The sequence below is a fragment of the Drosophila rhopaloa genome, unplaced genomic scaffold (assembly GCF_018152115.1).
Source record: "Drosophila rhopaloa isolate 14029-0021.01 unplaced genomic scaffold, ASM1815211v1 contig_47, whole genome shotgun sequence".
NCBI classification, from domain to species: domain Eukaryota; kingdom Metazoa; phylum Arthropoda; class Insecta; order Diptera; family Drosophilidae; genus Drosophila; species Drosophila rhopaloa.
This window is the reverse complement of record NW_025335142.1, coordinates 3,626,919-3,637,803: the sequence shown is the minus strand read 5'-3', so window position 1 is coordinate 3,637,803 and position 10,885 is coordinate 3,626,919. Positions and strand designations below refer to the sequence as shown.

At 46.1% G+C, this 10,885-nt stretch overlaps 2 protein-coding genes across 2 annotated transcripts; one reads left to right on the top strand and one right to left on the bottom strand.

Annotated features, from left to right (window-relative positions):
- Positions 1 to 1,618: 1,618 nt before the first annotated feature.
- On the bottom strand, positions 1,619 to 6,956 carry LOC108042929 (dynactin subunit 1). The gene is made up of 4 exons (XM_017121430.2): positions 6,792 to 6,956; positions 6,621 to 6,683; positions 5,141 to 6,557; positions 1,619 to 4,539 (listed from the first exon to the last, which is right to left on the bottom strand). The coding sequence occupies exons 3-4, from the start codon at positions 6,488 to 6,490 to the stop codon at positions 2,092 to 2,094; spliced, it is 3,798 nt and encodes a 1,265-aa protein (XP_016976919.1). The 5' UTR covers positions 6,491 to 6,557; positions 6,621 to 6,683; positions 6,792 to 6,956; the 3' UTR covers positions 1,619 to 2,091.
- Positions 6,957 to 7,129: 173 nt separating this feature from the next.
- On the top strand, positions 7,130 to 10,604 carry LOC108042930 (G patch domain-containing protein 1 homolog). The gene is made up of 3 exons (XM_017121431.2): positions 7,130 to 7,336; positions 7,395 to 8,789; positions 8,849 to 10,604. The coding sequence occupies exons 1-3, from the start codon at positions 7,279 to 7,281 to the stop codon at positions 10,249 to 10,251; spliced, it is 2,856 nt and encodes a 951-aa protein (XP_016976920.2). The 5' UTR covers positions 7,130 to 7,278; the 3' UTR covers positions 10,252 to 10,604.
- Positions 10,605 to 10,885: the final 281 nt, after the last annotated feature.

Genomic DNA, 10,885 nt, shown 5'->3' with positions numbered 1-10,885 from the left:
CCGTAAAAAGGTCAGCAACTGGCCGAGAGCTGGGCGTGAGAATGGCTTTTTGGCCCGATGGGGTCCGGAACCAAGGCGACACACATCAGAAGCCGCTCCATAAAATGTACAGCAATCAGATCGCTTGGGAGCTAATTTAGTTGTTCGACGATTTTTTTGATGGAAAAACCAGCACTTTTCTGTTTTTTTTTTAATTTAAAGGTAACAGTTGTTCGAATAATAAAGATAAATAGAGCCGCGTTTATGAAATATCCACTAAAATATGTTTATTATTTTACTCGCTTGGTTTAATAGATAACGTCCTGAATCTATTCCAAGTTTTACAAAATCTCATAAAGAAATGTTTGTTTCTAAGGATATGTAGCTTAAACTATTGCTGTTAAAAAGAATATTAGAAAAAAAAACTTAAAAAATACATTATAAAGACCTCAAAAATGTTCGTTGTTTTAAAATATGTATGTTTTATATTTTTATTACCAAATTGGACGACTATATGCTACAGCTTTCTTGGAAAGGTGAGATGTTGTCTGAAATTTTAAGAGCACTAATGCAAAATGTATAAAACTAAGAATTATTTTTCACTTTAAATCTAAGTTTTTCCTGGCATAAATCATCCTTCACCATAGGATGAGCTCAGCTCGAGAGGTCAAGCCACAAAATGGGGTCAAAAGAAGCAGCAATTTCTGGTCCGGTCAGCCAAAAGGGCAGTGGCGATGCCAAGGAAAAGCCCAGAAAATTAAAATTATTTTCAATTTACATTTCAAGCAGAAGGGGTTGTTGAGTGGACAGCGGGGGCGGGACGGCAGAGGAGGGCTATTTTGGCCATCATGGTTTATGGCCTGGTCTAATGTAATAGTTTCTTGCTATTGCAGCTGTTGTTGTCATTGCTTACACCGTTTTTGTTGCTGCTGCTGGCAGCAATTGTTGTTGCTGCAACCGAGCGGCATTGAAGCATATTGCCTTTTGTTGTTGTTTTTGTTGGCCAAGCGGACGGAAGCGAGAGAGCGGGTCAAAGAGATTGAGTTTCGGAGCTAAGAGAGCACGGATCTCTTTGCGCGGGTGGATAGCAAGTGGACTCTAATTGGATCGCATGTTTGTTTATGGTTCTTTGCTTGGCTTAAACGCCTTCCAGTTGGATCTAGAAAATTTAACTGAGCTCTTCAAAATTGTGATTAAATTAAATTAGTAAAATTAGCTTGAATGATGTGAAATGAAAACCTCATTTTGCTTAGGGAGAGAACTTTAAACTCATAAAGTGATGGAAAATGTCTGTGTAATTATATTTAACTTGATGGTACTTAGTTTGGATTTAAGCATGGATATTATTATATCTCTTCTGTTCTTATTTTAAGTTCCTTGTAATGAACCTATAAGTACTATCATATTTTATATCGGTTACAGATACAGATTCAGATACTTATTCTTTGGCACAAGGCATTGAAATTGGCCCTTTTTATTTTACACCAATATTACAAATAAATAGTTATATTTAGAGTTTTTTTTTTATATACTCCCCCAAACACAAAATCATAGATACAAATGCATTTTTTAAAAATACACCTTTTTAAGTTTTAGATATCCTTACCCCAATCATTCTCCATTAAAAGTCACTCATATTTTAAGTTATACAACATCAGCAAAATATATTTACTTTATATATGTATAATGTATTCATTATTCTCATTTATGCAAATTAGATTTGTTTCTCTGGTTTAGTTGTGTCTTTCACATAGTTTATCTCCTGCCACATATTTGATAGATAATACCGGTATTAGTTCGCTTGAGTTTAGTTTCAGAACAGGCTTTTTTGGAGTTAAACACAAAGTTAGTATTACAATATATAATCTTTATACAAAAAACATAAATTAAGTGTAGAATTATAATTTCTTAGTTGCTTTTTGTTTAGCTATCATGTTTAGGTCTCATCACAGGAGCGGGGAGTCTTGAGGAGTTGCGATTTTGGGTTTAGAGGGAAGCTGCTTGTGCGAGGAAAGAATGTCCCCGATCCGAAATTGTGCTAGCAGTACAAATAAAACTATATGCTATTCAGATTGCCCCTGGCCCCGATCCGATTACCATGATAAACCCGATTCATATCTGCAGCACACGCTTCACATCGACGGTGGGAAAAGAGGCGAACTGACCGTGATCCGCGCGATGTGGCTTCCGATGCAGATACTCCGTTAGGATGTCGGAGGCCAGCTGGGAGGCCCTCGAACTGATCTCACCCTTGAGCGGAACGGGCTGATGGCGCCTTTGCATTGCCACCGTGTTGATGCGTGTTCCCGCATTCACCGAGTCCTGGGAGCGCACCTGAAGCAGGGACAATACCCAGGCGTGCTTCATCCTAGTCAGCTCCGACTCCAAGGCGGTGATGCGCTGATCCTGTGGCTGCGGCACATGCAGGGGTTCAAACTGCGACAGCTTGGCACGCATATCCTGAGCCTGCAGACGCAGTCGCTCGTTGCGCTCCTGGTTGAAGGCGTTCTTCAGCAGCTGCACCTCCTCGGCCACCACTGGAGCAGTGCCCGCGGGCGCAGAGTAGGAGACATTAATGATGCCTGGTGCACTGGACGTGGAGCCAGCGGCCGAAAGATTGTGCGGGGAGTGGGAATCTGAGCCGGACTGTACCTTGCCCGTGTTCGAGTTCAGCTTCAACTTGTCGCGCAGATCGCTCTTCTCGCTCTCCAGGGCATCTATATCGTTCTGCAGATGATCCATCGTCTCCTCGAACTCCTTCTCCTTGAGCTGCAGCTGCTGGCGCGTGTCCTCGTACTGCATTTTCCACTTGTCCACCGCGTGCTCGTATTCGTTTTGCAGAACGCTCAGCTTCTTCTCGGCGAGGTCCTTGCGGATCTGCATCTCACTTAGCTCGTTCTGCTTCATCTTGGCGGCCAGCTTCAGCTGTTTGACGTCCGCCTCGCGATTCTCCAGCGTGGCGGCCAGCACGTTCTTCTGCTCCAGCTGTTTCTTGATCAACTGCGCCCGCTGAGTGATGGGCGTGCTGTGGGCACCCGATTTCTGTTGACCACCAGCATTGTTGGCGGCCGAAATAATCTCGTACTCCTTGTCCAGCAGGTGCTGGGCAATGTGCTGCAAGTCGGAGTTAGCTTGTGCCAGCAAGGCCTTAAAGTTGTGCGTTGGTCCGCGGTCATCCTGCTCGTAGATGCGCTCGCAGGATGCGGACAGAAGGGCCCAGTATTTCTCCTGGGGCAGCGTGTGCTCTGCTGCATTGTCGCTCTCGATGGTGGTGACAATGGCGGCCAGTGATTGCTTAGTCGCCTGGTGCATCGCCGACATGATGCGACTGATGTTTTGGGCGAGACCACGCATGGCCTCCACTTTGTGCTGCGAGAGACCGCTCTTGATCACGTGTTGGTCGCTGGGTAAACGGCGCTTGATCAGCTTCACTTGCTGCCGCACACTCTCCATGTTCTCGTTCAGGAACTGGATCAACAGCACCGAGTCGCTGGTGGCACCAGCCTCCTGGATAATCACCTTGGCGATGGCCGTATCGCTGAGAATGCTCTCACAAGCTGCTCCCAAGGAAGCCACGCAGTCGCGGATCATTTGAATCTCGTTCAGGAGCTGCTCGCCGGCTAGCAAAACAGAGTTCATGGCATTAAAGAAGGCCACACATTTCTCAATATTATCCGTGGTGCTGTTCTCGTCCAGCTGGTTGGATTTCAGCAGTTCGATGATGCCATCCACAATCTTTTCTTGAGCCACCATTTCGGGAAGGGAGCTTCCGGCTCTCAGGAGCGTATCCGGTTGGCAGCTATTGAGTCCGTAGAGGATCTGGTGCAGGGCACATTGCAGGCTGTGGACGTAGTGCAGCAGGCGGCACTTGAAGGCATACTGCTGGACGGCATGGCCCTGGGTGACTGCCTCCCTGGTGATCGCCTCCACGGCTGGGAAACGTTCCCTTGTCTGCGAAACCACAATGCCGCATTTGAAGACAATGCGTGAAATGAGCAGCACCACCAGGATGGAGTCGTGATCGCCGCCGCGACTCATGAATGATTCTGGCATGAAGGCGGTCAGCATCTGGACATGCTCGTTGGCCTGACTGAGCTCGATTTGTCGCAGTTGAACGTCGATGGCGCGTGTGTAGGCCTTTGACTCGGCGAACATCTGCTTGTAGTCGATAGTTTCGGTGGCCAGTTTCAAGCTGGGGTCCTGCAACGACTCCTTTTCGTTGCTGGAATTGCGATCTCGCAAATCGGTAAGTTGGTCGTTCAGCTTTTGCACCAGTTCCCTAAACTTTGTGATGGTCTGATCGCGATCGTATATGGTCTCGATAGCCGCATCTCGCTCGCGCAGCACCTCCTTCTTGGCTCCATTGGCCAGATCCAGTTCCTCGCGCAGATCCAGCTCCAGTTCATGATTGCTCTCCACCAGCTGTTCGTGAACCTCCTCCAGAGCTTCCAATTGGGCGATCTCTTCCTCGAGCAACTTTACCTTATCTTCCAGCTCCATTTTCTTCTCGGCCAGCTGTTCCACCATTTCTTCGGCTCCTAGTGCAGCATCGACTTGTTCCTGGGATAAAGGAAAGTTTTTAAATATTGCTCGTTTTAAATTAATTCAAGTTCGAAACGGTTAAGGAAATGTTAAAAATTTTGTTTGGGGAAATGTTTACAATATACACGATTTACCTCCTTGGACCCCGTTAATCATTAAGTTTTAAGGCAGGCCGGCAAAAAGAAAGGCAATGGAAAATTGTATCTTTAGATTGACTTTTGGCAAAATATATTACACATGTAAACAGAAGATATCGGTTAAAAAAATTTAATTAAATCTTCAAATTAAACTAACTAGAAGTTAAAAAGCTTCAAATCTATTAATATTTATGTTCAAAATATGATTTGTTTTACAAGCTTTAAAACTTTTTAGATATCAATTTTTAAAAACAATTATGAATGAAAAATTAATATAAAGAAACTATTAAAAGTTTAACCGATATCTTTATCTTTAACAGCGGAAACTGGCGAAAAGCAGCGAAGCAATAAAAGCGAAACTGACTCAAGCCAATAGGTGCGGAAAAGCCGTGAATTTTCATCGGAGTGTAAAGAGTGGGAAAACCAATTGATGGCGGGCAGTGATAAGGGCTTAAACTGAATAATAATGCTAGGATGTTCACCTGCAAGTCGGCCACTATGGCCTCCATTTCATCAATCTTGGAGCTCAGCTTCTCCTTAGTGCGCTCCAATTCGGCGACTTCGGAGCGCTTCATATCCAACTCCTTGCTCAATTTCTGAATGTCATGCTTATCATGAGCAGAGAGATCCCTCAGGCGCACTAGCGTTTCCTTTAAACGAATGTTCTGCTGCTCCAGCTGCTTAAATTCGTAGGTGGAGAGTCCGGGTGAATCGCCGTCGCCTGAGATATTGCCGATGGCGGACTCGGCCTTGTTCTGCATCTCAGAGCGCAGCAGTTCCAGATCAACCTGTAGCTCTTCAATACGCTCCTTAGAAGACTCCAGCTCCAGCTGCAGCGTGTCGGCCTTCTCTTCAGCCATCTCCTTATCCAGGGTGATCATCTCCACGTTGTCCGATAGATCTGCCATTTCCTGGGCATGCTGCTCCTTGGCCTCTACCGCATCTTTGGCCTCCTGCTTGGCACGTTGCAGTTCCTTTTGTAGTGAAGCCTGTGCGGCCATGATCTTTGTGCGAAACTCTTGCAACTGTTCGAACTGAATCTTCATCTTGTCGAACTCCCGCAGCCTCTCCTTATCCTCATTTCTTCTTTGCTTCAAGGTTTCCAGCTTTTCGGTGAGATCGGCCAGCTGGGCCTGTAATTCAGCGCTCGTTTTCTGCGCCTCCAAGAGGGCGGTCTTATCATCAGAGCCAGAATTAAGGGGCATGGTGAAGGAAGGCGAACGCAGTGGCTGCGAGGGCGTAAACTGCGGCTTGAGAATCTCTAGGAAGCCCGTCTCGACGAATGAAGCCCGCTTGGAAGAGGCATGCGAACCGGCTCCGTTGCCACCGGTTGGTGCTGCTGCTCCCTCAGCCAATGAAGTGCTTGAGGCTTCCTTATCCTTGCTATTTTGGGGGAGCAGGGATTTCCGAGGACCAATGCTGCTGCTGGAGCCAGTGCGTTCACTCAGAGATGTAGTTAACTGGGTACGGGAACCCAACAGTGATTGGCGACTGGAGGAGAGCGAGGTGCGAGAGCTGCTCAGCCGCGCCTTTGTGGGTTGGGCAGCCGTGGGCGTGGCACCGCTGACGTCGTCGATGCTGCGCTTGCTGCCAGGAGCCACCTCCAGCAAACGCAGCTGCGTGGGACGCACGAACATGCCGCAGTTCTCCTCGCACTGGAAGTACTGCTGGCCCTTGATGGAGCCGCTGTTCTTGCCCTTTGGTTCGTCCAGCACGACGCCCACCCACTTGCCGACGGCGAAGCTGGTCATGCCCACGTAGGCCACCGTGCCGAGCAGATCCTTGCCGGTCAGCTCGACGCGGGCGCCCACTTTCAGGTTCTTCTCGGACATCTCGCTCTCGATGTGTGCGTGTGTTTATGTGTGACCAGGATGTGGGTTTGACTGATGATTATGAGTGCTGTTTGATGGGAACGGAGTTGAGGTTAGAGGGTTTCTGATCTTAGAAGCCAATCCCACTTACTGCGGTGCACTTCCTCTGCTCTGGCCAACAGTCACGTCTCAGCTAGCAAAAAATGGCCGTCGGCTTGCAGGGAGAAAACAGAAAATGTTGACATCATTAGTCACCCATACAGACAGCACAGGTGGCTTCAGGTAGCTGCCTGTTTTTTATAGCCAAATTCATGGTACCTACCTGCTTTTCCAATCGGGCAGGTGTTCCTTTCTTTGTCTCCACCGCCACGCTTACCATTTGCGCTGTATTTCTGTTGCAGCAGCTTAAAATTGGAACGAAATCGTTTTCCTAAAATATTTGCAATGTTTGCAGTGTGACCGTGCGAAATAACTAGAGAAGGTAAACTCTAATTGTGGTGATTGTAAATAATATCGCGACTGTATGTCGTGACAGCAGTGATATTGAAAAGGAACAATTAGTAATATGTAAAAATTAGATAGAAACACAAAATTGTATTAAAAATTTGAAACATTCTAAATAAAATTTCAAAATCTTATATGTGTGATATAATTTTGTACCATTTCAAAGTAGCATTTACAGGTTTCCGTTAAACTGTGACCGTTAGGTGGACAGCCCAGTCAGCTGTTCTATTATTTTTGAGGTGTGCACACACTGGCGCCCAGGCCAAACAAATTGTTTCGCAAATATATGGAATTTGTAGCTTAAAATGGATGAGGAAGAGCATTTGCATCGCTTTGGAACCCCGTTGCAGCCGCTAGAGAAGGGTAAGTATGGCCAGAAGTCAACAGCAGCTTTGATAATATCTCCAAACCAAATAAACAGATGTAGTGCCGGCAAAAAAGCCTGTGGGCATCGAGGATCAAATAGTAAAGGATGAAAATGGAAAGCGCAGGTTTCATGGCGCCTTCACCGGCGGCTTTAGTGCTGGCTTCTGGAACACCGTGGGATCCCTGGAGGGCTGGACGCCGCAGACCTTCAAAAGTTCGCGGGCGGAGAAGGCAACTCCGCGGGCTCAGCTGAAACCGGAGGACTTTATGGACAATGAAGATCTTGGTGAATTTGGCATTGCTCCACAAGGAATTCGCACGCGCGATGAGTTCGCTAAGGAGGATGAGCAGGAGCAACGTTCCGGGCAACGGCGCCGTAAGCTGATGCAGCCGGAATTGGGAGTGGGACCCATACCCGGAGTTCCAGTGCTGGAGCAACTTCTACGCCCGGTGCGTGACAAAGTGGCTGTTCGGATACTCAAGAGCATGGGATGGAAACCCGGCCAGGGAGTGGGCCCACGACAAACGCGAAAGGAAAAGCGCCAGGCCACTGCAAGAAACACGAGAGAACAGTATCTCCTAGATCACTACGGTGCAGAGGGCTTACCTGAACAAACAGAGTCTAATGGAGAAGATAGCAATTCTGAGGAAGAGGACGACGAAGATATTACCTTTGCGCCGGATGACTTTGAGCCCATCTTTTACACGCCCAAGGAGAATCGATTTGGCATGAGCTACTCCGGCCTCAGCCGCGATCCCATCCTATCAAAGTCCTCCTCTAGCTCTGCGAAAGCAATGCAGCACATCAATCTCTTTGGTCAATTGGAGGAGCAGGCTAAAAACAAACAGCTCTCCATAAGGGGTCAGGCCTTTGGAGTGGGAGCATTTGAGGAAGAGGACGAGGACATCTACGCCCGCGATGATATGACCCGCTACGATTTTTCGCTGGCAGACAAAAAACCCAAGCAAAAGAAGCAGCAACACGTCCAGCAGCGTCACGTTATTGATGGCTTTAGTGAGGATAAATCGGGGGCAGCTCTTCAGAAGCCCTATGCCATTGATTTGCCTAGGGATTTCCAGGCCAGAAACTGGCTACAGCGAAAGAGTCGTTTTGCTCCCATGGACAAGGAACGAGCGAAAAAACTGGAGACAGCCACTGAGTATAAGCGCTCGGGTCTGGGCAGGCACGATTTTAATCCTGATCAGCGAGCGCAGCTTCTAGGGGAAGAGAAAAAAGAGGAAAAGCCGAATGAAGAACAGCCCAAGCGGAATCCTTTCAAGGATCGCGGTAAGTCCTTGCTAGATCGCATCAATGCCAGGACTGAGGGATTCACCAAGGGCGGAATAATCACTGAAAGTGGCGAGGAGAAGCAAACCGAATTGACTAAAGAGGTAAAAGAATCCAATGCCGCAATACAAGAGAAAGCTGCGCTGAAGACCAAGGATCTGGGTAAGACATTTTGAAGTTATTTAATGTTAACTATAGTTAAAACCATTCCATTCCTTTAGCTCCTGCAACTTCATCTTCAGGCGCTTTTAAACCATTCCTGGCTGATGAAGCCAAACAGCTTCGTTACGAAAAATACGTGGCCTCCAAACTAACAGATGACACAGAGATAACCGAGCTACTCGCCAGTATGCAACCGGTCACTCTATCCCTTTGGGATCGAGAAATGGAAAAGAAGGAGTTCATCCAGGCAGCAAAGATCTATCGCCCATTAGATGGTCTTATGAATGACAGATTCATTTCGGAAGGCAATGTCCAGGCAGAGAAGGTCAAGGAGCAACAAAAGACGCCAGAGGAACGAAAAATCGTGATGGAGCGGATCAAGACCATGTGGAAGCCTGCCTCACTGCTCTGCAAGCGCTATAATATTGCGGAACCTTTTGGTGGGGCCATGCTAGAGCCCGAAAAGGAGCTCAAGACCAAGCCGAAGATTTCGGTGTTCGATTATTTGGAAACGTCCATCAACACAAAAGCAAACTTTCAGACTCCCTCTATTATACCAAAGCACATAGAGAAGCCGAAACCTAAAGTAGTGGAACCCCCAGCTCTACCTCCTGCTCCCCCGCCGGTAACCAATGATCCGGAAAAACCACCTTCAAAAGAAGAGCCATTCAAATTTACTTTTGTGCCCAAAACTCCCTTGGAGCAGGCGGTGGACGAATCCCGTGACAAACCCATATCAGAGAAAGTGGATCTATTCAAGTGCATCTTTGATGACAGTGACGAGGAGGAGACTGTTGATCAACCGCCAGAGGATCCTGCCCAGGATAAATTGGCTGCCCTGCAAGTGGCTCTAGGCTTACCCTCTATGTCAACAGCTTCAGCAGCAGCGCATAATGTCCTTAGGAACACTTCGCCCCCAAGAGGAATCTTTGCAGCCCTATTCAAACCAAAGGAGGAGCAGGCACCCAAAGAGCCACCTCCACCCAAGTTCGCTCCAATCGAGGGGAATAAGTTAAAAATTGCGTACAAATCACGCGAGGAGCGACTAAGAAACGATAAGGAATTAGCCATGGCCGAGGTGCCGCCCGAGGATATATATGGGCCAAAACTGCCAGAAGCATTTCCTCAGAAACCTGTAGCACCAGAGGATCGGACAGAGGCCAGCATCGATGCCAAACTGCAGCAGCTTTGGCATGAGCATGCTCCCAAAAAACGGAAAGTCGAAAAGTGGGTAGAAAAGAAGAGCATCTCGAGCAGCGAGGACAGTGATGATAGTTCCAGCGCTGATTCCTCATCCTCCGATTCTTCTGGTGGCAAGGCCAAGAGATCCAGCAAACTCAAGAAGTCACACAAGAGCTCCAGCTCAAAGAAGTCCAAGAAATCAAAACTGAAATCCAAGAAAAAATCCAAGAAGGCAGAAAAATCCAAACACAAAAGCAAGAAGAAGAAGAGTAAACACTGATAGTAAATATTTAATAAACAGATTTGCCGTGCTTTCTTTTCTTAAATCAATTGGATCACTTAATGGTAAATTAAACATTGGGCTCGTGCAAATTTTATTGGTTTTCTTTTCACCTTTTTTAAATAAATTGTGGTGCACGCTCGAAAAAAGATGTTTATTAAAATGTTAATTGATCTGATCATATAAGCTTCATAATGCAAATACGAAATTTGTATAATCTTTGTTAGTCAATTTCCTAATCAACACCATAGAAGGTATTTAATTGTTTGTTTGTTGTCTTATGTTTAAATACATTTTTTATGTTTTTAATATTTGTTTTTTAAATTAACCAAAAACTACAATTTCAAACCTAAATTATAAATAAATACAGTCAAAAAATTATTTTAAATAGTTTCATATCTTTGTTGAAAGGAAAAGATAAAAAACAAATTAAGTTAAGCCTAATTATTTAAAGTGATAAATATTTTTTGAAAAGCCAAAAATTAAAGAGCGTATTACACATAATTTAAAATAGAATGCTACAAAATTTACCAATACCGTTTACGACATTACCAAGATCGTTTTACCATGGCTCTATGGTGCTGTTCACCCATGTAGATCGTTTGGTCAAAAAAATCTCATACCTAGCTCTCTG